General features: G+C 38.9%; 1 protein-coding gene across 7 annotated transcripts in view; it reads left to right on the forward strand.

Annotated features, from left to right (window-relative positions):
* LOC144301038 (uncharacterized) overlaps nt 1-27,008 on the forward strand; it is a 103,444-nt gene that overhangs the window by 8,213 nt on the left and 68,223 nt on the right. For 3 of the 7 annotated variants that reach the window (XR_013367761.1, XR_013367766.1, XM_077877470.1), the window contains 2 exons: nt 18,708-18,883; nt 25,252-25,590. The exons of 2 other annotated variants lie outside the window; for them this stretch is intronic. Coding sequence is in view for 1 of the 5 variants with exons in the window: in XM_077877470.1 (XP_077733596.1) it covers nt 18,708-18,852 (145 nt within the window). In the remaining 4 variants the exon portion in view is untranslated. Of the gene's footprint in view, nt 1-1,469; nt 1,533-18,707; nt 18,884-25,251; nt 25,591-27,008 lie in introns of those variants that run through there. 2 more of the 7 variants (XR_013367764.1, XR_013367762.1) reach the window with 2 other exon arrangements.

A 27,008-nucleotide genomic window follows, 5' to 3' on the forward strand; every position in this document is an offset into this window, starting at 1 on the left:
TATTAAATATACACAAGCCAGAGCAGGGACTTGTTTTATGGTAGGTGTTACTGATATCTTCATTTTACAGATTGGAGACTGAGACTCAGTGAGGCAATGAGATTTTAAGCCCAATGACCTTCCCATGGTTTATTATTTTTATAAGAACCAAACAATATAACAAAAGACAGATCAAGTGTATTAGTAATTATTATACTCTGTGCAATTATGACTGTCCTAAGCATTTTGATGCTGTCTGCACATAGTAGGCCTTCAAATGAACACTTTCCATATGACTTGATTAATTGATTGATTAGCCAATTATTTAAAACAATAAATATAAGTGCTTAAAATTGCTCTCATTAAAATAAATGCCAAAATATCAGGTGCCTGAGTGGCTCAGTTAGTTAAACATACAACTCTTGGTCTCAGCTCAGGTCTTGATCTTAAGTTGTGAATTCAAACCTCTCATTCGGATCCATGCTGGAATGAAGCCTACTAAAAAAAAAAGCACATCAAAATCACATCCTTAATCCAATAAAGGAGACACACTTGAAAGGAATATATATATATATATATATATATATATATATATATATATAGTATACATATGTATATATTGTACATAATATATGTATATATATTTGTATATTGTATATGCATATAAAACATGTTAACAAAGGCATGGAGAAAGTGACATTGAAACAGAAAGGAAAGAAAGGAGAATGTAAATGATTAATCACAGTAAATAAGATACTATGTAAGAAAGTGTAAAGTGACATAAGATAGGACATTGTGTGGGGCACCTGGCTGACTTAGTCTGAAGAGTATGGGATTCTAGATCTCAGGATCATAAGTTCAAGCACCATGTTGGGTGTAGACGTACTTAAATAAATAAAACTTAAAAAAAAAAGGATAGGCCATTGTATAATGACAAAAGACAGACTAAAGGTACAAGAATTCTAAAAATATAAAATACTTTTAAGAAAAAAATCTGAAATTGTAAATGGAAAGCACAGAATACCACTAGAGAAGATTTAGTCTTCATATTCTCTTCCTAAACATCAAATATCAAGTGAACAAAATACAGACATTGAGAAGGTTGGAAGAAAAAAAAAAACAAAAGAGAAGGTTGAAAAGAGAAATGATGGTGGAATTACTACATTCCTCTTTATAGATCCTCAGAATACTTAAAAACTGATCACAAAATAATTTCACAAGGAAAATCTCCATAAACTTTAAACCCTCAAAGTACAATTCTTTAAAACTATATGAAATGGACTCCAACAAACTACTCAATATTTCAGTATTTATATGTATTCTAAATATGTATATATGAATTATGCAATCAGCTTCAGAGCATGTAAGAAAACTAGAGTTTAACAATCTATATAGAAATAAGTAAATACATAAAAAGATAAATAAACAGATACAAGTTCTAACAAAGCAGAATTTAGACTTTTTTCCATTACATTTTCTTATTCTTACAGAAGGTAGACATCATATCTACTTTTAAGATCTTAGAAAAGAGAGAAAACAATAAACCCAAATAGGTAAGTAGAAGGAAATAATAAAGACACAAGCTGCTATGAGTAGATTATGAATATAAAATGGAATAATTGGGGGCACTTGGGTGGCTCAGTGGTTGAGCATCTGCCTTTGGCTCAGAGTGTGACCCGGGGTCCTGGGATGAGTCCTGCATCAGACTCCCTGCATGGAGCCTGCTTCTCCCTCTGCCTATGTCTCTGCCTCTCTCTGTGTGTGTCTCATGAATAAATACATAAAATCTAACAAAAAAGTGGAATAATTGATAAGCAAATTCAAGCACTGGTTCTTTCAAAAAATGAATGTGTTAGAAAACCCCATGGAACATGTAACTGGAAAGAAAAACCAAGAAAGAAAATTATAAATGAGGCAAATAAAACAATAAAAATAAGGGTGATATCACAAAAGAGATGTAAGCTGTGTGGACAGTTCTGAATACTTTTGAGATGAATGATATTCTAAAAACTCAAATGCTGGGGTGCTTGGGTGGCTCAGGCAGTTAAGCGGCCAACTATTGGTTTCACTCAGATCATGATTTCAGGGTGATGAGATCAGGCCCCAAGAAGTGCTCTGTGCTCAGTTTGGAGTCTGCTTCAGATTCTTTTTCCCTCTCCCTCCAGCTCAGGTTCTCTCTGTCTTTCAAATAAATAAATAAAATCTAAAAAAAAAAAAATAAAAAACTCAAATGCTGAAAATGAGCAGAGGAAGTCTTGAACAGAGCAATACGTGAAGAGATTGAAAAACTATTAAATGATGTTATTCCTCTCCACCAACACCAGAAGGCAAAGAGAACCAACAGATTAAGCAATAGAAAATTCTTGTTATATAATTTTTTATTAGAGAGAGAGAGCATGCACTTGAGGTGGGGGACAGAGAGGGGGAGAGAGAATCTTAAGCAGAATCCATGCTCAGCACAGAGCCTGATGTGGGGCTCCATCTCATGATCTTGAGATCATGACCTGAGGCAAAATCAAGAGTCTGATGCCTAACAGACTGAGCCACCCAGGCATCTGGAAAATGCTTGTTATATAAAGCTAGTTTTGAACACAGTAAAATATGGTAAATTACCTAATTTAATCTACATGACAAATATAGTTTAATCTCAATATATTTGTCAGCCCAAACAGGATAAAGATAACAGAAGACTTATAGATGTAAAATTTTGAAATAAAGAGCAGTATGGATAAATCAGCATTACTCTAAACCAGTAACAATCTGCAGTCCACAAGTTTATCCCTGGAATACAAAGAAAGTTCAAACTAAGAACTAAGAATATAATTACTGAAAAATTAGTAATGAAATATTTCGCACCTGTAGGCTAAAGAAGAAAAAAAAAACCCACATCATTCTTTTTAAATATAGCAAAAAAGGAATTTGACAAAATTTATCATTGCACTAAAAAAATTTAATTGGATAGTGTAGTTTCTTAATAGGATTAAGAGAACCAATTTAAAATATAAATGATGAATATCGATAGGCATTGTCCAGAAGTGAGCTCAAAATAATAAGATATAAAAGGTACCCAGGGTCAGATTAGTCTGTGGTGTTGGTTAACTACTTTCAACAAATACAAAAAGCTCTGTGGACGGTAGGATTGACATCTGATAAGCCTGTGAAGAGTACATGAAGGGAGGGAAGGCTGTTCACTTTGGGCCAAAGAATTTCATTTGGTCAGTGACAGGATTCTGTGGCAGAGACAGTTACCTGCCAGAGTCCTTTCACCTTCTCTCTCAAAGGAACAAAACCCAATTTTTAGGTGGATACATCTCTGCTGAGTAAAAAGATTACATCTTCCAGTCTCCACTATAGCAGCTAGATATGATCATGCACCTGAGTGGTCGTCAGTGAGCTGTGAAACTTCCGGGTAATCTCATTAAATCAGAGGAGGTATACCGTTCTTTCCCCCCTTCTTCCTTCCTGTGGTAGCTTGGAATGAGGTCATGATGGCTGGTGCTCCAATGACCATTTTGGAGCATGCAGATAGAGTCATATACCCAAGTAGGGTGAAGCAGAAACCAGTTCCATCAGGGACTCTCAGCTTGGAGAAGCCTGGCCTATGAATCTGTGAGACTATCTTGTTTTAGCCATGGTTTTCTGGGTCTCTAGTGCTCCTGCTGGAATCTTATTCTAAATGATAAAATTCTCGAGAAATAATATTGAATTGACTTTAATATATAAGTAAATAAATGATTGAGGTCTTAAAGCCTAGACCATTATACTTCTAGCTTAGTTAATTTTTAAGGGAGTAGAAGCTTAACACCCATATTGGCTAACTAAAAACTAATCCTCTTTATCTTTTTCAAAACAAATATTTTCAAAATCAGATACCACAATAAGATAAGCTTTGGGAAACTTATGGCTATAAGCAAGTTCAAGTTAAGGAATGTCCACTGATGCGATGGCTGAGACTTAGGTTTCATGATAGTTAATACACAATCTTTCTTCCTAGCAATAGCTGTATATAAACGTATAAAATATATAAATATATGACACATATATTTATATTATGTATTTATATATAAAAATACATTTATAAAATTATATTAAAATATATTAATGTATTAATATATAAATATAAGATATAAATATGAAATATCATAAATGTACTATATGTTGTATTAGATGTATATTTAGCTAAATACAAATTAAACATACAAAATAAGTTGTATTACTTTGTACCAACCAAAAAAGTAATCTGAAATTACACAAGGATCTTATTGACAATAGCATTAAAAAAATATAAAAACTAAATAAATAGCATAATGAAAGGTATGAGTGACTTGTGTTAAGAAATCTTTAATGGGAAATGTAAAACATATAAATAAATGACCTAGAAAAGGTGATGTTAATGAGACATACAGTAGTGTTAATTTGTTCTAAAGTCAGGCTAAAGCAATCTCACTTGAAATTCTAGTTTATTTTAGAAAAAAACAAAAATAATTCATAACTTCATTTTGAAAAATAAATGGGTGTGGCTCTTAAAACTGTCACTTAAAAAAAAGATGCCAGTCCTATCAAATATGAAATCACACTATAAAACAACAGCAGTACAAAAGATAAAACTGGAATACTAACAAATAAAAAGCTCAGTGGAAGAGAATAGAAGCCTATAAATTACAGAAAAATTTAGTATGTAACAAAGTATCATAAGCAAAAAGGAAATGAATTATTTAATAAATATTGAGGGGGAGGATAATTGTTTTCCTTATTCCTTCTTTCCTATAGACTAAAACTAATCTCCATATGGCAAAAAATTAAGCTGAAAAATCAATGAAAATTAGCTGAAATAAAATAGGATTTCAGATATTTGGAAGGATGAGAACTTTCTTTTTATTTTTAAAAGATTTTGTTTATTTATTTATTTATTTATTTATTTATTTATTTATTTATTTATGAGAGAGAGAGAGAGAGAACATGAGCAGGGGGAGGGGCAGAGGCAGAGAGAGAAGCAGACTCTGCTGAGCAGGGAACCCAATGAGGGGTACCAATCCCATGACCTTGGGATCATGACCTGACTTGAAGGCAGATGCTTAACCAACTGAGCCACCTGGGCACCCCTGGAAGGATAAGAACTTTATAAAAATTGAAGCAACTGAAGAAAATACAAAGTAATAGATTGCAAAAAATAATTTTTCAAAATCCCTCTACAGTGAAAATATAGAAATTAAAAATAAAGCAGCCTGTTATAAAATGTATTTATGTCAAAAATGACAAACTGTAGTGCTATTTATAGTATTAAAGATCTCAATCAGCTTTGTAAGAGTAATATTAAGATTTCAATAACTATATGGACCAAAGCCTTACTCCTACAATTCAAGTAGGAGTAAATACACATCACTTGTTTCAAAAACATTTAAATTAGCTAGTGACAAAAATGCAAATAGAAAGTACCATTTATTTTTATTAGGTAAGAATTAAATAATCTAAGAGCACATGACTATAAGATTTTCAGTACATTTGATAAATGATAATTGTTGGAATTAGTATAAGTTATTAGTAAACCTGCTTGGAAACCAATTTGGTAATACAACTCAGCACTGATAAAATATCCGTACTCTCTGATACAGTGCGACCATTCTTGTGAATTCATTCAAAGGAAAAATTAGGAAGCAAAATATGGTATAGGGAGAAATGTATTTACTAAAGCATCACTTAAAATAATACACACACATACAGAAAACCTGCAAAGGGAAATAAAAAGGAGCTAAAACAACAACCATTACAAATTATGGTAAAAATTATGCAACAGCAGAGAAAAGCTTTACTTGATAATGCTAAATTTAAAAAGCATACCATAAAACTGTATAACAGTTGCAGTTTCAGCTACAATAAAATGAGGACAGCAGCACCCCCCTCAAAAGAAAGAAATTTTAAGAGTAGTATTATGCTGAAATTATGGATCATTTTTCCTTATTAAAGTGTTATTTAATTTTGTTAAGAAACCCATTTTAATCATTATGGATGTGTGGTGTGGAGGCATGAGTACAGTGGTTAGTAATTACGTATGAACAGTGTACCAGAGATTTTGAAGCTTCAGTTTGCCATTTGTAAAGAGGAGATAATAACAGGATCTACTTCACAGAGTTGTTATAAGAGTTCAATGATGTAATGCATGTGGCACATGAAGTCTTAGGACTCACTGGGGTGGAAAGTAACTGACTTTGGAAATGATGATGTAGGGGCTGGTGGCGTTGCTGTACCCCTGCCTGTGTATTTCCAGTAGTTTCTCCACTATTCTCACAAAATTGCTCAAACTTCAATCTTCACAATTAAAGGTCACCATCGTTCTGTCCATCTTGTCAACCTCATTTCATCTTCATCACCATAAAATAAGCTTTCTGCTCTCATCCAAGATTTTTAATGTACGGTTACCTAAACATGTAGCCGCAAAACAAATACTCAGAAACAGTCCTGCTCAGGCACTACTTCAGGGGCCTGCAGGTACATTTACATTCTAGAGGATGGAGACAGTTGACAGACAAGTGAACAAATGGAAGAACAAGAAAATGTCTAAGTTCCAAGCCAGGCAGATATTCTGTTGTTCTACTATTATGGTGGTAGGGGTTGTTATGGCAGGTGAAGTCAACTCTGATTGGTCAGTACCTGTACCATACCTGGTGTTAAATAGTTTCAACATCACATCTGCTGTTAAATATTTCAAATATTTAGAACTTAAAAGTAGTGCCATGTCCACACTTTTGTTTGGTTATGGCTCATGTTAAAAACATTTCCCCGGACCTCTGCACCAATCCCAAACCTTACCATCCTTCCAGGCTCAACTTAAACTCAATCCTCTGTGGGATACCTCCTCCAGCAGTCTATCCGGCTCATTTCTCCTCTCTCTGATATCATCTGTTTCTACTCATATTTCTCTCTCTCTTTTTTAAGATTTTATTTATTTATTTGTGAGAGACAAAGAGAGGGAGAGGCAGAGACACAGGTAGAGGGAGAAGCAGGCTCCCTGCAGGGAGCCTGATGTGGAAGTCAATCCCAGGACTCCAGGATCATGCCCTGGGCCGAAGGCAGATGCCCAGCCACTGACCCACCCAGGGATCCCTACTCATATTTCTCTAACGTGGCAGGAAGAGCCTCAGAACAGAAAACATGCTTCTGTTGTCAATTGGTTGATGGGTGGTTGTTTGTTTGTTCATAAGAATTTCTCACAGGGGCACCTGGGTGGCTCAGATGGTTAAGCATCTGCCTTAGGCTGAGGTCATGATCCCAGGACCCTGGGATCCAGCCCCACATCCAGCTCCCTGCACATCGAAGAGCCTACTTTTCCCTCTGTCCCTCCCCCTGCTTATGCTTTCTCTCTTTCTCTCTCTCTCTCTCAAATAAATAAGTAAAATCATAAAAAAAATTCTCACAATATCTGTCACAATCGGAACATAGATATAAGATAGGCACCCTCTAAAGAGTATTTGAATCAGTGGAACATTTTAACTAAGAGAAGACCATTTAACTGTCACAATTCCAGGTTATTTCAAGAAGAGGTATCAAAATTGCTCCACCAAGAACTCCCAAAGGAGAATTTCTGAGATTATTTTCCCTGCACCACTTCCATTAGTGACCAGTTCTGAGAGCAAACTGGTGCCTTATTTCTGCCCTGGACAGAAGCAGTGACAAATATAATTATATAGTTATGGTACATTAGGTGATTTTCTTACAATAAGGGCATTTAAAACAAACCAGTATGTGAGCAATACCTAAAATCTTGGAACTGTCTTGCCTAACCAAAGTGTCTTCTTTCCAAGATGGTACCCTGTTGCTAATACCTAGACATCCAACTCAGGAAGAAACATAAGACATAAAGATGATAGCTTAGTGCTCAGTTTGGGTAGAGACTATAACTTAGAGAAAAGGCTGGAGCCTCACTTTGCAAGCACCCTGTTATAAAGAAATCAGCTTTCTGCTAGCACTGACCCACCTCGGTATTAACTCTCCAGATTAATGTCAGATCATACCCCAGGAATTATTCATGAAGCCCCTCTGTACAACATAATTGCAGATTTTGGCATCCAGAATGAAGTCTCATTGTTTACAGATTAGCTTCTCTTCCTGTACTACAGAGGAGACAATGATCTGAAACAACTTAGTCTAGGGGGAAGAGTTCATGTATTTTCACATGAAAAAAGCATTTGTCAAATGAGAGATCCCAGGTCTCACTTACACTCCATCTTGAGAGTGGGGGCATGCAGCCACCCTGAGAAGGAGGTGGCCGATGTCTGCTCCAGGCCCATGAATGACTACTTTCATTGTGAATCTTTCCCAAGAGAATGGAATGGCTTTTTATCTACGCTTAAGAATTCGTTTTACCAAACTGTAGCTCCGCTAATCTCTACTATAACATCACCAGGTGTAACTTATGCATGTGGATGAAGAAATCTACTTGTTTCCAGGGAAGGGCACCAATCAACAAACTGTCTAATTCGGGGAATCATTAAAGAGTATTCAATACAATCAAAAAATTAATACACCTCAAAAGAGGTTTAATATTTTACTGTAAATGTCAAGTTGCGCTAGTAATGAGCATTCCTAATTGTGAGATTTTAGGTAAAATTATTCAGAATGTGGCTTTTAAAGATGAGGAAAGGGAGCTTTGTTGTTGTTGTTTTTAAGATTTTATTTTATTTATTCATGAGAGACAGAGAGAGAGACAGAGAGAGAGAGACAGAGACATAGGCAGAGGGAGAAGCAGGGAGCCCGATGCGGGACTCGATCCTGGGACTCCAGGATCATGACCTGAGCTGAAGTCAGATGCTTAACCGCTGAGCCACTCAGATGTCCCAGCTTTTTTGTTGTTTAAGGGAAGTTCATTTATTTTTTTATGTTTACATCAAAGGCAATAGCCTTGAGCCATTTTCTATGAGTCCATTTGGTACATGGGCAGTTGGCTTTCTACGGGATGTGTGTGAGTGGGCATGCATGTGTGTCTAGGGATGTGTGTGTGTGTGTGTGTGTGTGTGTACACTATGTATACATAACAACTTTTACATAAAAAAGTATTTCCTTCTGGTTCTAATGAAAGCATTTTCTGGGGGAAATTAAACAAAAATACTTACCAAAATGGGTGATGTGCTAACCTGATAAGAACTTATATTTTTCTCCTCATTAAATTACATTAGATTAAAGCTATCAAATGACCTGTATATCCTAGGTTCTTGGTCAGTATTAGCAGGGTAACAGTTTTGCCTAATTAAAAAGGGCTTTCTGGTTCTGTAAAATTTGGCAGGGAAGAAAGGTCTCTGAAATACAATGTCTTTGAGTTTGACTCAACTTTTTCCTTCTTGTCTCTGCACGCCAATGATCAGGCCAAGCAGTTTTTCATCGACCTGTTTGAGAGTCTCTGTCTTTCTATATCCAAGCAGGGTATTATTTCTACATCATTTAATCCAATGATTTAGATGCTTGAGCAATAATATTCTTGTACATATCTCATCCCTACTTGACTGTGTATTTGTCGCTTTGACCTGAATATGATTAGTGATTAAGGAAGAAGAAGAAGGAAGTGTGAAAAATCAGTTAGATCAGAAGGTGGGCTACTAAATATAGGGGTTTCACACAGATTGATGAAAAATAGGCCACCGTGGGCTTCTTCTGTGACACAGGAACCTTAACTGCAAGATGTTGCCTTTCATGGAAACTCATTAAATAAAGAAAAAAACACAATCCAATACATATATATATATATATATATATTATATTCTAATATAATGTAACTTGAGGTTTCATACAGCTATGATTTCTCTTGGCCCGATGAACCATAGGCAATTATTTCCTTCTTATATCACTTCAGTTATTTGGAAAATTTGATAAGAGAGGGGATTCACTCATATAGTATACATTGTGCACATCTGTATCTTACACCTACAGATGTTCCACTTCTTAGCAGAGAAAAAAATATCTGTCTGGCAAATCTGCAATACCCCTAGTTACTCTTCAGCAATCCTTGGGAGGGTTCGAGTTAGCACCTGCGTGAGCCTACCAGCCCACTTTAATTCTGAGAACACTTCAAGAATATCCCACACTGCAGTGGCATGTGGTTTTATCAAGCACTGAAAATGCAATTCTACTTCATATAGATGAGACCTTGAGCATGAGGGTACAATGTTTTGCTCCGGTGTGTTCCTGAATTGGTGTTGCAAATCCCATGTTCTTTTTTTTTTTTTTTTTTTTTTGTGGGCAAATTGTTAGTTTTCCTAAATATAAAATCTCCCCCAAGCTGACAACAAGGACTTAATGTCTCTTCTATTGCTTTTGAGAAACATGATGGTGTTTCAAAGAGATCTCTCCATGCAAAGGAATCTCTTATAAAATTAGAAAGTGGGACCTCCAGATGAGGTTTTGTGTGCTCTGGTCCTTTGTGTGGCTCCTATTCCTTCTCCTTTTAGACCATTCTTCACATCTAGTTACTTGTTTACTGTCTATATTTTTCATTAGTCTGTAAACTCTATACTGGAGGGTCCATGTCTGTCTTATTTACATCTATATCCCCTCTACTTAGCCCAGGCCCTGTAGGGTCATGGGCGACACCCAATAAGTATTTGTAAAATAAGTGAGTAGATGGATATAATCTATTCCTTAACATATGCTTAATACATAAAAGTCATTTCGCCTTTTAACCTTTTTTTATGAAGTCCTGTAAAAAAGAGATCAGTAATTCCTGACAGGCTATCCTCCCCGCCCCCCGCAAGAATTATAACATAATGAGCATCATCGACTGCATACTTCAATATTTTGTTGGCAGAGAAAGCAGAGAAGACACTTTCTAAGTAAGCTTTCACTGCAAGTTCTATTTCTTTTCTTTCAATTTAGAAGCTGTAACACTCAACCCCTCTGAGTAATTGTAAAAAAAAAAAAAATCGTTAAGACAAAGATCTGGAAAACCTCTACTCCTGTCTATTCTAGTATGGGCACTTAACTTAGAACTCCTATGTTGTGCCATGCATATGATACCATCCAACATTTTTGCAGTGCTTTCTATGTGCCAGGGACTGGTCTAAGTTATTTATATGCATTACATCCTTACAACAACCATAGGAGGCAAATATTATTATAACTTCATGTTACAGGGGAGGAAATGGACACTTGAAGAGGTTATTTAAGTTGCCGATGTCACACAGTTATTAAGTGTCAGAGGAGGCTTTGCAGTCTCTCCCATGGTCTTAACCCCCGTGGCACTCTGCTGTTTGATGCTGTGAGCATATTATGAGAATGGCCCCATCTTGGTATCACTTTTCCCCTCGTCGCCAGTTCATTGGCGCCGGGGCGAGGGCTCCCATGGCACTTGAACATCAGAGGGGGCTGTTAGGGTCCTTCAAGGTTTTCACTCTGACAAATGATCTCCATGTTTTTTGTTTTTTGTTTTTTTAAAACAGGAAGCAAAAAATTTTTAAAAAATAAATAGATAAGTAATTGAAAATTAAAAATATATATATATAAATAAATAAAAAATAAAACCCAGGTAGCTGTGCTTAAAAACGGGAGGCCAAATAAGCTGGTGCGCCAGGACAACCTGCTAGAGAAAAGGGCATATCTCAGAAGCTGCAGAAGAGCCTGTTTTGTTTCTTAACACACCACAAGGCTTCACTGTGGCTTGCTGAGAACCCCCCCACCCTAAAAGCGCAGCCTTCCTCGGGTTTCCAGGCTCCTGTGCGCGCTGGCGGCAGCCTGGCCAGCAGAGGGCACACGAGGTAACAAAAGTCCCCAGGTCTGCAGTGGTGTGGCCTGGCCTGGAGGCAGCTCTGGGGCCTGTGCAGGGTGGGGGCCTGCTGCCAGGCCCTTGGTGCGGGAATAAACCTTCCTATGTGTACAGGAAGAAATGGAAAATGAGAAACCTTTGAGAGAAGGGCTTGGCCTGTCTCTAGCCTGGTCCTGACCTTGTGCATGGGAGAAAATGTGCTGCTGGGGTGTTACATTTGGAATGAAAACAGAGTTTACTCCAAGGACACACTCTGACTCTTGTTTTCATGAGGGAAAAGGAGGGTGGGCAGGGGAGGGGAGCTGACAGGAAATCCCAGAGTTTAGCAGTGCAGCCACCTGGAGGAAGTTTCCTCTGTTCTGCTGCCCCCCTGAAGCCACCCTACGTGAAAAATAAATGACTTATGTTTTTTTTTCTGTTGATACCCCTTTTTCACCCCAGGTGATGGTCAGGTCAGGGGATTGAGTCAGGAGAGCAGGTCTGGTGCCCTCTGGTGCCATTTTGTACGTTGGCCACCTGGGCTGGTTCGCTCTTCCCTGACATTCTTGCCTCACGACACTGTTGGGAAGTCTCCTGAGAGGCTGGGTCACTGAATTCAGACCTAATGTTTCCACAGAAAACGGGCTTCAAAACCATGAATTCTGTGCAGGGAGTAACGAGTGTTATCATTTGGGGATTCTTTTGAACTCAAAGTTATTTTGAAAACATGTGGTGTGCGTCATGTAGCCTGAGACAAAGCTAGAGATTGAAGCTGTTGAACTTCCAAGGCTGACGAGGGGAAGCCAGGATGAGTCCACACAGATACGGATTCCTCAGTGCCACCATGAGTCCACACGGATATGGACTGGCTGGCTCCTCCATGCTGGGTCACTTGCCCTTTTTTCTAGAGTGTCTCTTTGAATGTGTTGTGGCTAATACCGACTTTCAGGCCTTTGGAGCAAATATCCCGAGCAGGGTGATGATACCATAATACACATTTGTGGCCTTTCCCCTCACTCTATTTTATTTTTGCCATTCAACAACGTGGAGTGGGCCAAGGGCTGTTGTGTCATTTTGACAACAATGTGAGCATATTAACGATAATAAATAATAAATAGAATCTGCTCTCAACCAGAAATCAGTGGGCTTTGTTTCAGAGCACTGCTGGTTTCCATGGCCGGGTTATCAGCACGGCATATTTATAATGGAATTTCCAGCAGTTTCTTCAGCAGCCGTGGTTGTAAGGGCATGCCCTCACAAAACACACAGAATTGAAACATGATAGTTGAGTGTCTCTGGGGTCCCTGATATCATGATTTTTTTTTTTTTTTTTTTTGTCTTTCTTCATCGAGACAGGTGAACTCTTCATCTAGAAGTTATCATGTTTAGTCTTTACCTGAACAGACTCACCCAGGAGCCGGTCTGTCCTTCAAAGGGCACGCTTCCTTTCTGTGTGGAAAAATAGAAGCAGCAGCCAGAAACTTCAATCAGTGCTTTCAGATTCCAAAACTATGACACTGTCACACTGGTGTCATTAAAGCTAACTAACCATATTAAACGAATATTAAAATATGGGCTCCTTTGCATAACATAATGAGCAAAACCGCTTTTAAGTTTCTCCCTGTGCTTTGAGGTGAGGTGGCATTTACATTCCCAAACTTTGAAGTTGGAACAAAATGTACAGGTAGAGGGTACTAGATCAAATAATAATCAACTTCAAAAAGCATTTTGGCTGTTGGATGTCCCAGGGCTAATTTCCTCTAGACATTTTAAATGTAAATGTCTAAACTCATTTAAAAATTGTAAATTGGTCTAGGTTCAATCAAAAAGCATCCTGACGCAGAACAGGGAGACCAGGCTAATTGTCATTTGTTTGTCAAATGAATTCCATTTGGGAAGCAATGAAACCTCCAAGCTAATTCTTTTAAGGTGAGCTGGTAGTTGTATTATCAGTTAAATGCAGTAAAATGCATAATCATATGATGATAATGAAAACTGAACCTGTGTTAGCGCTGGAGCTTTGCCTGCCAGGGGGCATGGAGTGATGGAACCTAAGTACTGTAATGTTGCCTTGGCCACAATGGCACCAAGTCTGGTCTTTAGCCTTACAGACACTTTCTTTGCATTTTAAAAAACTTTATCAAAGCACCGTGGCAATATAGAAAATGTCAAAGTGAAATGCACTGTAGGCAAATTGAGATTTCATTAAGTTTAAATTTATTGCTTTTGACTGATGTATTACCATGCTTGTTAAGAACCAGTAATTTGGAATATCTGTCTGCCTGGTAAAATAGCTTTGTCTCCTTGCACATTACTTTGTATAGACTTTGAAAGACCACAATAATTCAGAGCAAGTGTGGGCTGTTTTTCAGTAGTGTTTTGAAGATGGTAAGGCATTTGTCTTGTTCTCTGAGAAACTTCCACCTGCTTCCTGAATGTCTTGTCAAGGTACTGCAGGTTAACTGTAGAACTCAGATTTATGGGGTTTCTTTGTGAGTTTTGCCAAATGGTATAATGTGTGCAAAAGAAGAGAACTGAAAACGTCTCTTCTGTTGGGACTGCTTCTTTCCCATACTCCTGAAGAGTGTGGAAGTGGGCGATGGAAGGCCAACAGTGGAGGGGTGTGCACCATGTTGGTCAACGGAGAAACAGCGCTGTTGGGCATTAGGGAAGGAAGACAGTATGTCTTGTAAGTAAGAAAGGGGAGATCTTGAGATCACAGGACTGATGGGTGGCAGGAGTAGCCATTCAGGTCTCAGCCTCAATGTCAACACCAGGCAGAGGCCTCCCCTCACTGCTTGAGCCTTCCCCCGCCTTGTCCTTCCTCCCTACCACTGCTGTTGGTCTGTGACTCATGGGTGAGCAAACTACTTTTTCAGCTTCATGGTGATATAATTAATAGACAAAAAACTTCAAACGTGTCATGTATACATTTTGATGAGTTGAAACACATGCATATCTCTGTGAGACCACCACCATCATCAAGGTACTGAACGTGTTTCACCTCTGGAATTCCCTTGTGTTCTTTTGTGTGTGTGTATTTTGTGAGGACGCCTAACGTGAGACCCATCCTATTTTAAAGTGAACAATATAACGTTGTTAAGTGTGTGTATATATATATACACACACTGCATTGTACACACACTGCATTGTACAGCAGATCTCTAGAACTTATTCATTTTGCATGGATAAAACTTTATACCCATTGAGCAACAACTACCTATTTCCCCCTCTCCCAGCCAAGGCAACCACCTTCTATGCTCTGCTTCTGTGGGTCTGACTGTTTTAGATGCCTCATGTATATGAAATCGTGTAGCTTTTGTCCAGTGTCTGCCTTATTTCATTTAGCATAACGTTTTCAAAGTTCAGCTATGTTGTAGCAAATGGTAGAAATTTTTTTTTTTTTTTTTTAGAATTTGTTTTTTATTTAAGGTTGAACCTTTTATGTAAAGAGACGTGAAGGAGGCCAAGAGGCCAAACTGATGATGTTATATAGGTACGGGAATGACAGGAAGGAGAACAAATTTGCATAGTTTTTTATTGATGAAATTCAAAATAGAATAAAACAATGGAGTATAATATTTTGTAATGTAGGCCTACTAATGAGAAGAATATAATTCTTTTTGGGGAGCATAGCACTTCACTTGGTTGGAGTTCAGGACAAAAAACACTCTTCATTTATGGTGCTGAAAAAAACAGGCAGGGGGCTGGATTTGGTCATAGACCAGTCTGTGGGCTTCTGTTCCAGCACATCATTCCACCTAATTTTCTCCACTGGCCACATTACTCTCTAGAATCACCTTCTGATTGCTTGCTGCTTGATTATCAGTCTACCTACATGAGAAAAGCAGGTCCATGAGAATAGAGGCCTTATTTGTTGGGGTTGCCTCTGCATCCCCGCTCTTGGAATAGCAGAAATACACCTAGTGGTGGTAGGAACTCATTTGATGTTTGGTGACTAGTGAGTGAATCTAGATCTTACCACCAAACTGAAGAGACAAGATCTGTAACCTATCAAAGGGGTGGAAATGCTCATGGTTCCTTCAGCATGTCTGATTTACATTACAGCAATGGTATTTGCTGGTTACTACTGGTTATTTCTGATTTATGTCATTATTTCGGTTCATAGACTCCTTTCTGATTTTACTACTGTAAGGAAAATGATAGTTAACGAGAACATAGAATATTTTAATACCTTTACTACTCTGTAGTAGTTGGCTGTTTACAAATACCCCTTCAGTCATGGTCATAAATGTGCTGAACTCTGTGTCCAGCTACCTTTGCCACTCCCACCTGTAAGTCCCGGCTTCTCCACGGTAAGAAGCAGCCCCTGTGTAGTCACCCATGTGGGTGCAGGTGCAATGCCCCTTGTAAAACCCTTCCTGAGGACTCTGGCCTCCAAATCCCTTACCCTCTATCACACACTGAGTTCATGCTCGTCTATTTCACAGTAGTTTTCTTGTTCTTTTGTGGGTGTCAATGTCTGTCATCTGCTCAAACCAATTGTGAGTAAGCCCTCTGAGGGTAGCGGTCCCTCTCACACTTCTCTGACAAACGATACAATACCATCAGGTGGTGTGTAATTCTTCATATTTTTTGAATTATACTTGGTAAAAAAAGATGAAACAATCATAAAAAATGCCCATAACAAGAATTTTGCTTTACCATATATACTCACACGTGTTAAAAAAATAAAGAGCAATCATTGCCAGCTCTATTTCTTGTGCCACCTAATGACAATGAAAATTCATAATCAGAATTAATACCTTGAGTCACTTCAATTGCACAACCCATAAATAATTTTTTCATTATTCTCCATATAAAAAGTGTTTTATGAAGATGTTTCATATCTGAGTGCTTAGTAAGACTCTCTTGTTGACTTCCAGTTAATGAAGGACTTTTAGGAACTGGTATAGTCATTCTCTGAACATGCAGGGAAGTGAAGTTTGCCTAGACTGTGCATGGTAGAAATGTGAGCCCTCCAGAAAGTTGCTGTCAAAAAGAATACTAAAGATTATCTATCTATCCATCCATTACCTAAGTGACTAGCTTCAAAAGTTCTACTATGAATAAATATGTTTGTATCTAACATACAGACATAAGCCTACTCCATAAGACTTGGGATGAAGAAATCTCTCTGCATTGCTTGCCTAATCACAAGAATTCATAGGAAGAGAGGAAGAGCCAGACTCCCAGAAGAGTCTCCAGTCATTTCCACACCAATTAATAGCAGAAGGAAGAGCAGGAAGAGATGTTCCATTGTTATTCAAATTTAGGATTGCCTCTTAAGGCTGGGGTTCTCAACTGGTGGGAGGAGAGGCCAAGTCTGCCCCTTTGAGAGCATTTGGCAATTTCTGGAGACATTTTTGATTTGTTTAACTTAGGAAGGAAGTTGTTACTGGCATCTTGTGGGTAGAAACCAGGGAGGTGCTAAACACCCATTAGTACACAGGATAGTCCCTGCCAACAAAGAATTATCTGGCCCCAAATGTTAACAGAACCTCTGTAGAGAAAGACTTTTTAAAGGCAAGCCTTATTCTTGGTCAGCCTCCATGTTGCAGACAGACAGTTGGGGCTTGTTTCCTTGACATTTGGATCATACCAAACAATCCCAACTATGAAGAGATCAGTAGAATCTGAGCTTCAGCATAAAGAGGTACATCAAAGAGTGTCAGTCTTTGAAGCACATTAAGTCCATGAATCTGGAGGAAGAGTTACCAAATCACCACTTCCTACATGATCAGCACAACCATTCATTGCTTGAGCAACTCACAGATGTCAGTTGAACTGTACTTCTCGAACTCCTCCAGTGCTTTGCGAAATATCACTACATTATCAGTTTATGAAGCCCTATAGCTTACTTACTAGAACTTTTTCCTGTGCTCTAGATTCTTTTTTGTGTGTATGGTGAAAAGAGCACCATAAGAAGTCTAATTTATAATAGGAATTATGTATACCTATTTAAGATCCAAGTCATATTCTAGAATCACAACTCACTCAATATACTTCCCACCACCTTCTTTGCCTACAATGACAAGTTGATGTCAGTGATGATTCTGAAGCAGTGTATGGACCTAACTCAACTGTAAAAGACTATTTGGAGATAACGTATTACTTCTTAAGGCAAGGGAGTTAAAGGGAATTTCAGCCAGGTTAGAAGCAAGAAAGAGTTTCAAAAAACTTCTGCTAATCAGAAAATTAAGTCAGCCTTCATATTTTAATTAATCAATACTTTACAGAATGTTATAATATTTTATACTGAGGAGTTGAATCTTTATGGCAAGCTCCATGGCTTTCTCTGAGAGAGCTATAGGGCTCTGAGTTATCTTCAATGTCCCATAGTTGGTAGAATTTTACTGAATTGAATCTTTTGAAACAAGTAGATAATATTATATTCCAACTGTGCTACGTGCATTAAGTAAGGGCTTTCCATTTATAACCCTCACAACAATTGATTGGGGTTTATATTAGATTTTAAAATTTAGTAATCCATTTTTGACACATAGGATGACTCCTAATTTGGAATAGTTTAATATTCTTAAACCATTCTGAGTAAGCAGGAGATTGCTATTTACTTTTTTTGTGTTTTACTCTGGATCTAGCCAAACTTTTAATAACAAAGTACCTCCTTTGGATGGCCATTATAGAAAGGAAAAACTTGCTGAATCTTGGAGAATTCTTATTCTGTTTTCAAGAGGGTATAGGACTAAAAGTGTCTCATAAAAAAATCATAGCCCCTGTTTTTGAGAGAGCCCTTTTTTATTCCTTTCTTTCCTCCTATGATGTCTCTTGGGAACTATCCCAGGTTGAGAGGTTGGTGAAAGAAAACCAACGTTCTACGCGGGAGGCTATTGTCATTCCCTCTGCAGGGACATTGAAGACTTGCCTTGAATGTATTTGTCAAAGCTTGTACTTATTAACTTAATTCTGTTGGACTTGTAAAGATCCAACATGCAAATTCATGTGTGTCAATAGACTCCTTCATGGAAATGTGTATTTCTAGGCAAGAACCAGTCAAGATGGCCATGGAAAGAAGTAGTAGCCCTGGTCCAAGTTCCTCACCACTCGCCATCCTACCTGCTGGATCCCATGGAGATCATCTTATTGCAGGCTTTAAAAAATACAATTCCAAAAGGAAGATTATTTAAGCCCGAATTGGAACATACAAAGCTGTGCAGAGTAAGAATGTATTTACCAGAGTTGCTCTTCACGTTGCCATAGGAGGGAGGTGGGAAAAGTGCATCATCTTAAATACGTTTTACCTTTTCAACGTTATCTCCTAACGTGTTACTGAATAATGAACGGTTTGTGGAACATGTTTATTTCAGCTCTGGAAATAAGGTCTGCAACTCAGAAGGAGAAAAAAGATAGAGGTTTCCAACCACTAGCAGTGATAAGTGGCCCTGCGCGAATAAATTTGACAGAGGGGAGGTTCCACAAATCCTCTCTATTAGCATCATGACACTTGCAAGAAGAAACTTGTGCTTGAGAGAAAGTTGGAAGTTGTGTGACACAGAAGAGGGAAATCTCTAACGGACTGCCCCCACCCCTGACAGACAGACAGACAGCCAGAGTCCTCCAGCCCCATCCACAGACGCACACCCACCCCATACACACACCAGGTCAAGCCTTCAGGTCGTTCACAGTCTAGGAGCAACAGAGGCACAGCCCCCATTTGGCTCAGGGTCTGTAATACCTATTACATGCCAAAGTGAGTCAGCTGGGAAAGTGTAGTCGGTGGGATAGGATCCCATGGATCCGTAAGAAATAGCACCTATCGGACAAAGATATTGGAATCATTTGCATAGCTGCCTCGAGAGTGTGAAATCACTTCTGGTGGAGGCAGACATTTGGAAACAGATAAAGCCTATGAAGAATGCCTCTTTTTGACTTCAGAGATTAATGTAGATGCGAACACATTAGTTCTGTTTTAGGGAGACTCTTCTCTGTTACAGATAACCGGGACTGGGAAGGTTGGGTTACCCAGTAATGGGTCACTTATCAGGTACATTAGTTTAAAACCTGCAATTTTGAACTTAGCATTATTGAGCTTTCCAAAGATTAAATTACCGAACTTTTGTTGGTGAGTGTCTCTGTGAAATTTCCTGAAAAGGATAGTCCTCCTTCTTTGTGTGAAAGTGAAGCCAAATCACATACTTTATTGATATTTATAGACATACAAATGATAGTGCTAATGTACTTTAATGTCTGTCTACTTGACTGGAAAGGCTGTGGGCTGTGCTTTTGGGCTTTTGTTTTTCTTAAGATAATGTGAAATACTGTAGTCTCTTTGTGAGCTTAATCGGAGTAGGTAGCTTTTTTTTTTTCTTCCTTCTCTTGTTTTCCCCAAAGCCTTAATTCAGAAGGCTTACACGGAAAGTCTTTTTCAAAAAAAGTTCTGTTTGCCTGATATGGGTACAGTCTGTACAGTGCTCTAGCACCAAAAATATATCCTCATGTCTGTTTGTCTCCTTGATAGCTTACATGGAAAATGTAGGAACATTGATGCTTTAACAAAGGCAAGTCGATTTTAACACTCTGTACTAGAAAATGCCTCCACTAAGAGGTGAGTCTTAATCTCCAAGCCATGAAGATTTAATGTTCCCAGAGAATTTTACAGACATTTTGCCTGTCAATGCCTGGTGGGGTTTAGGGTTCTTGAGTCACCACGGGTTTAACAAGCATCCAGGCATGAACCAACTTTGTAATTTTGAGCAAGAGTAATAGATGTTGATCCGTGGTGACTGAGCAGAATTAAGAGATAATTTACCTGCTTGCTCTTGAGGGAGTCTGCACACACCTTCTCTTCATCATAGATGATTTATAAGCCAACCTCTGGCAAAGATAGGAATGGACCAGAATATCCTAGCCAAAATGGATGATGGAATCTTGAATTTCTCTTAGAAATAAAAATGAATATGTAAGGCTCATGGTAAGTAATCTGCGCATATTTTTAAGATGCTGGAGAAAGAGGGAGTTTGTTGAAACCAAAACGAAAATACAAATCCAGTGCACATCAAAGGTCCTGTCTATTTCAGTCATACTTGACAAAGCTCAGGTTTCTGACAGCCATTGTTAAAATGGATTTTTGTCTCTGGTGTGTCTATGATAGTCATGGTTAAAATGTATTTTTGACCTGGACAGCCTCTAAGTTTTGGTAATATATTGACTTAAAAAATGAACTTACTGAAAAATTTGTAAGAAATATAAGCAGCAGGCAAAGAGGAGTAAGTTGTCTTAGACCTAAGTTTTTATATTGCAAAAATGGCAAGGGTCAAGCCATTCCATGTCACTGTCGTAATCCCTAGTAAGGGATTTGGCAACCTAGGTAAATGGTATTTGCCACTTGAGTGACACAAAGAAATACGTCATAGTAAGGCAGAGAGCTGTAACCTGTTCCTATATCATTCTTAATAGACCTGATAGAGGTCTCATTTAAACCAGAAGATATATTTAGCAGTGAATTGCCTTAAATAGTGAGTCTAAAAGTAATAGACAGTTGCCAACTTATGATGGTTCGACTTAACGATTTTTCAACTTTACAATGGTACAAAAATGATATGCATTCAGTAGAAACCATACTTCAGATTTCGAATTTTGATTTTTTTCTGGGATCCAGCAATATGCTGAACAATACTCTCTTGTGTAGCTGGTTAGTGGCAGCAACCACAGCTCCCAGTCAGTCATGCGATCTCCAGGGTAAACGACCGGCCCTTTAGAACCATCCTGCACCCATACAGCCATTCTCTATTTCACTTCAGTAGAGTAGTTAATAAATTATGTGAGGTGTTCAACACTTGATTATAAGATGGACTTTGTGTTAGGTGATTTTGCCCAACTGTAGGCTAATGTAAGTGTTCTGAGCACGTTTAAGGTAGGCTAGGCTAAACTATGAGGTTAGGCATATTAAATGCATTTTTGACTTATGATATTTTTAACTGACCATGGGCTTATTGGGATGTAACCCCCCTGTAAGTTGAGGAAGGTCTGTACTCTTAGTATGGCACTGTCATTAGAACAGTCTGAAGCAGATCTCTTTGCTAAGTCCTAAATTTGGACATGACAGGAATCTTTCCAGGAGACTGTCTTCCTGGCCTGAATTAGAATTCAGAGTGGGCTGAGATATCTTCCTCATATCTCTCCAGACACCCCCACCTTGTGTTTCTTGCTGGTATACATCAGGGTGTTTATTACACACATTCACTCTCATATATGGGAACGCAATGCAAATCCAATGATCTTCAATCTTACACACGATTCTTTGGTCTGGCCAGATTCTCCGAAGGGGCTTGGCTTCAAATGGAGCTTGAAGTAAATAGTTTATTTTTATTTTTCTATTTAAGTATCAGGAGACCATCTCCTGAGGCTTTTTTTCCCCCTAGCCATTTTAACCATATATGAATTCAGATAGCAGAGAGAATTGAGTATTTCTCTTTAAACAAGATCTACTGTTTTCAACTGCAGAATAAAGGCAGGAGTTTAGATTTTTCCTGGACGCCAAATGCTGGAGCCCAAAGGGGCCCGCAGAGGATAAAGGAGTGCGGGGTTAACTAATGGAACATAGAGTCCTACAGTTCCTTCTCAGAGAGGTGACCCTAGGGAGGTGAAGAAAGGAAAAGCCAAGAGTAAGAGGTCAACCCTGATAAGTACAAAGAAGTTGCTTCCAGTGCTTTCTTGCATTGTGCCTGTTACACTTATTGGTGTGAATAATGTTGTTTTGTTTTCAGAAAGACAGTCATGAGAAAAAAAAAAAAAAAGGCGAGTGATAAGCCGAGCTCAGGAAATTTGAGAATGACACGTTTGTGATAATATATGTTAATTTGGTTGGATAGATGTGAATATTTTCTTAAAGAACAAAGAGAAAGATGGACGATGGCTTAGATTCATTCGTTTAGATTTTTAGGTAGGTATTACCTGTGTTCGAAATGCACAAATCTCTTGGAAATGGTTTTCTTTTCTTTCTTTCTTTCTTTTCTTTCTTTTTTTTTTTTTTTAAGAAAATGCATTTTGTTGTGGTGGCTTATTTATTTAAAATTACCATAGTTTTCTTGCTTTGGAGATAAAAACTCTCGTGGAGCCAGACTTCAAATAGATGATGTTCTGAGCACATCAAAACAAAGAAAGTGTTTCTGAAACCAAATAAAAGCATTTTTTGAATGACTCCCTTACCCATTCAAACCTCCTTTCAGCTTAGTGGCACTGGCTCAGATAAAGTCCTAAACACCTCACAGCCTATTCAAAGGTATCAGATTCAACTGAAGGTGAAGAAAATGGGCTATCTGCAATATTCATGAGTTGGGAACTTCTCAAGTTTGACAATTGTCTGAATGACTTTACAACTGCTTGGGGTATGTATTACATAACAGATATTCACAGGCACCCAGTGCTCCTATCAAGCCAAACCTTGTAAGTGAGTCCAAAGGGAGCACCCCCCCCTCCCCGCCCACCTCCATTCTTTCCTAATTCAGGTCCCAAGAAAAATCCTGTCCAGCCTTTGAAGTGTGCTATCCTACTCCTTTGGCTTACCAGACTGAACTAAAGGCCTCAGTAACACTTCTTCAAGTGAACTAACTGTACTAAAATGTTTTGTTTTCATGGCATTTGGGGTAGTTTTGTCTCTCTTTGGAGCAAAGCACAGTTTAGTACACTGCAACTAAACTGAAATAAGGAGACGGATTCATTTTTTGGGACAAGCTAAGACCTAAGCAGAAAGTACTAAGTCCTTTGAGCAACCCTGGAAGGAAGGAAAGATGAGAGGAAGAAAAGAAGAATTCTGGCTATGGTCTGTCTACCAGGAGTGGATTTCTGCTACTGGATAAGGAATTATAAGATGAATGATACCTACTTTTAACATTTCCTCCTCACAGCACCCGGTACCAGCCTGATGCCCAATCTATAATCAAGGTCAAACACAATTGCCTAGAATCTCATGTGCAGAGCATGGAGTAGTGGAAAGAGCCCCTCAGAGGTTAGTCCGAGCATTGTCACTAACTGTGACCTTGGACAAGCAACTGAATTTTTCTGACCAAGTTTTCCATCAAAATAATGAGGATACTGAATCTCATTTCTTTTTTCTTTTTTCTTTTTTTTTTAAGATTTTACTTATTTATTCAGGAGAGACACTTAGAGAAAGAGAGAGAGGCAGAGACATAGGCAGAGGGAGAAGCAGGCTCCATGCAGGGAGCCCGATGCAGGACTCAATCCCGGGTCTCCAGGATCACACCCTGAGTCGAAGGCAGACGCTTAACTTCTGAACCACCCAGGCGTCCCTGAATCTCATCTCTAAAAACACACCATTTTATTATCTCCACTGTTTTCTTTCTACCCAAAACAACATTCTAGGTCGATGGCAAGCCAAGTATGAGGTCTAAGATTGACCCTAAACCTGGTGGAAACAGTGGAGAATGAAGAACTTGGGAAAACCAAGGAAGCTGACTGAGCATCTGTAGTGGGTTGAACTGTGTCCCCCCAAAAGATATGTCCACATCCAAACTCCGGAACCTATGACTGTGACTTTGTTGAGAAAAAAAATCTTTGCAGATATAATTAAGCTAAGGATCTTGAGATGAGATCATTCTGGATTACCTAAGTAGGCCCCAAATCCAATGGCAAATGTCTTTATAAGAGACAGAAAAGGAGAAGACACAAACAGAGCCACCAGAAGCTGAAAGACACAGGGAAGAATTCTTCCCTAGAATTAGGACAAGCTGGGACACCATCAAAAGAGTGCTAAGTATGAAGTAGACACCTGGACTTAGGACTCGTGGCCTCCAGAACAGGGATGGAATAACTCACTGTCATTTTAAGCTGTTGTTTGTGATAACTTGTGATGGCATCCCTGGGAAACTAATATACTGCCAGCGTGGCTGTCCCACATTTTCTCTCAAGAGGTCACAGGCACAGGCCATCTGCATTCCATAGGGCCATGGCAAGCACAGAGTGCTACATCTTTTCTTCTTGGATGCCAGTATTTGACTCCAGAAAGAGAAACATATAGGAAAGTCATAGTGCTTCTGGGCATGTATGAACTACCTCTTCCAGAGAAGGCAACTCACGTCTCCTGTCTTCCCTGAGTGTTTTCCTTCCCACTCCAGCATGGCAATTCCATGCACTTGGCTTCAAGTCCATGTTACTTGAAGGAATAACTGGTCCACTTGTAATTTTTTTTTTTTAAGTAAGCTCTACACCCAGTGAGAGATTAAGAGTCACATGCCCTACCTACTGAGCCAGACAGGTACCCCCACTTAGAAATTTTCAGAAAGGTTTTAGACCTCAGGAGGTGAAGGTTTCTGGGCAGGGGCTAATATTCGCTGATCTCTGTGGAAGGCAGAGATAAAGGGTGATGAAAGGAATGTCTGCTCTGTTGTTGTTACCTGTGTCTTCTTGGCACCTGCAGGGGCATCTGGGTACTGGTCAGATGGGAAAGAATGAGGGTGTCATGGGGGTGATCCCAGACTGTAAGGGAAGAGTACTGACTGGTGACCCAACCTTTAGAGAGGTTTTTCATAGTCACTTCCACACAATTTACCAATTCTCCTAACTCCCAGGGTCTCACTGGAAGAGGGAAACCGGAATGGATGAACTAGTTGGAGGTGCTGCTTCCTCACCATGGCTCTTCACCCTCAGGTCTGGAGTTCTGACACCCCACTTCTTCAAGTGAGAGGCTGGGCTGCCTCATTGCCCAGCAGACCCAGGAGGAAAGTGAGGCACCTTCACATGGACCCCCATAGCTCATAGGGATCTCGTCCATCTGACCAGGGCTACCCTCCCTTCAGAATTCAACTTAGGTACCACTGCTTTGGGGAAGCCCTCTGTGATTTAGACTGGGTTATGTGCCTTTTTTGGGAGGTTGCTAAGCCATCTTGAAATTTCTCTATTAAAGCACCTGTTACATTTAAATGCCAATCATACTTTTCTTACCTGCCTTTATCTCCCAGATAAACTTCTCAAGGAGGGGCAGGACATGTGCTTTTGTCATATTGTTTTGTTTTGCTTGTGTCTATCATTATATACATGACACATTAATATGGCCTCATAAGAGTTTTTCAGGTACTACATGAACGTGATCAAAAGTGAATATCCCCCCTCACCCTAATTGTACCCTCACTCTCTGTCCCAAGAGTACATTCTGATAACCATTTGTCAAGTCTCTTTCCAGACCTTTATCTTGGCATGTGTATATGCACTGTATCCATCCATCACCCATCCATCCATCCATCCATCCATCCACCCATCATCTACCTACCTACCTAATCTTTAGTTTTACTCTATGTTTTTCTACAACTTGCTTTTTCCTTGAACACATGTCTTGGAGATCTTTTCTTGTCCATACATAGCAATCTACACAATGTCATAGTAGTCCATCCACCTGTAGATGGACCATCAGGTTTTTTTCACTGCCATGAGTCAGGCAGCAGGGCCCATCCTCATTCACACATCAATGTATATATGTAAGTATTTCTCTCAGATAAAATCCCCAGGTTAAGTTCCAAGCATCCTGGTGACTCCTCCTCCCCCGACCCTTGCCTCTGTGCTCAGAGCTCTCTTCCAGAATTGCTCCTATGTCAGCAGCAGTTTTTCCCTTTGTGGGTTGTAGTTTTTGCTAGGCCCTATGTTTATTTCTCCTTTTATTTGATACCTTCTTTCTATTTTTTAGAAATTCCTCAAGATCTCTCATTAACTTTCCTTATTTTCAGCACTGTTTATGAAGACAAACACACACACACACACACACACACACCCCTCTTCTGATTTGTGGCATTTGGGATGGGAAAGCATAGACACATGTGCTTAGCCTGCTGTTTTAAGCCAGGTTATGACAATACCTTATTTCCCACGCCCAGTACTTGACAACTGCTGTGCATGGACAAAGTCCGTGTTGAGAGAACAAATGGATTTTTGCTTTAGGCAAGTATCAACATTTGATCAAGGACAAACGTCTCCTCAAAGGGACTGATTTGGCTCTGATTTCTGTGTTGGTGGATTACCCTTCAATTAACCACTCACAATGATAAGTTAATGTGCAGCAGACTACCTATATGCAAGTGAAAGTGGGGTTACTTTTAGGGAAAGCTTTTGCATCTTTAACTTCCATGTAAATTTAGCATAAAAGGCTGTGCCATGTTGTTCATAAAGGCCTAGAAACCTCCTACCAGACAGCCACAAGTAATTTTAATGGGGCTCCATCTGATGACTTGTGTCTGATAAAAGACGGTTGGCAGACATGTCCTGCACTCAGCTGCTTTTCCATTTTTCCTTTAGAGAGTTAATCCCACTGAAATTTAAGGGGATATGTGACCGTTAA

This window comes from Canis aureus, chromosome 29 (assembly GCF_053574225.1).
Source record: "Canis aureus isolate CA01 chromosome 29, VMU_Caureus_v.1.0, whole genome shotgun sequence".
NCBI lineage: Eukaryota > Metazoa > Chordata > Mammalia > Carnivora > Canidae > Canis > Canis aureus.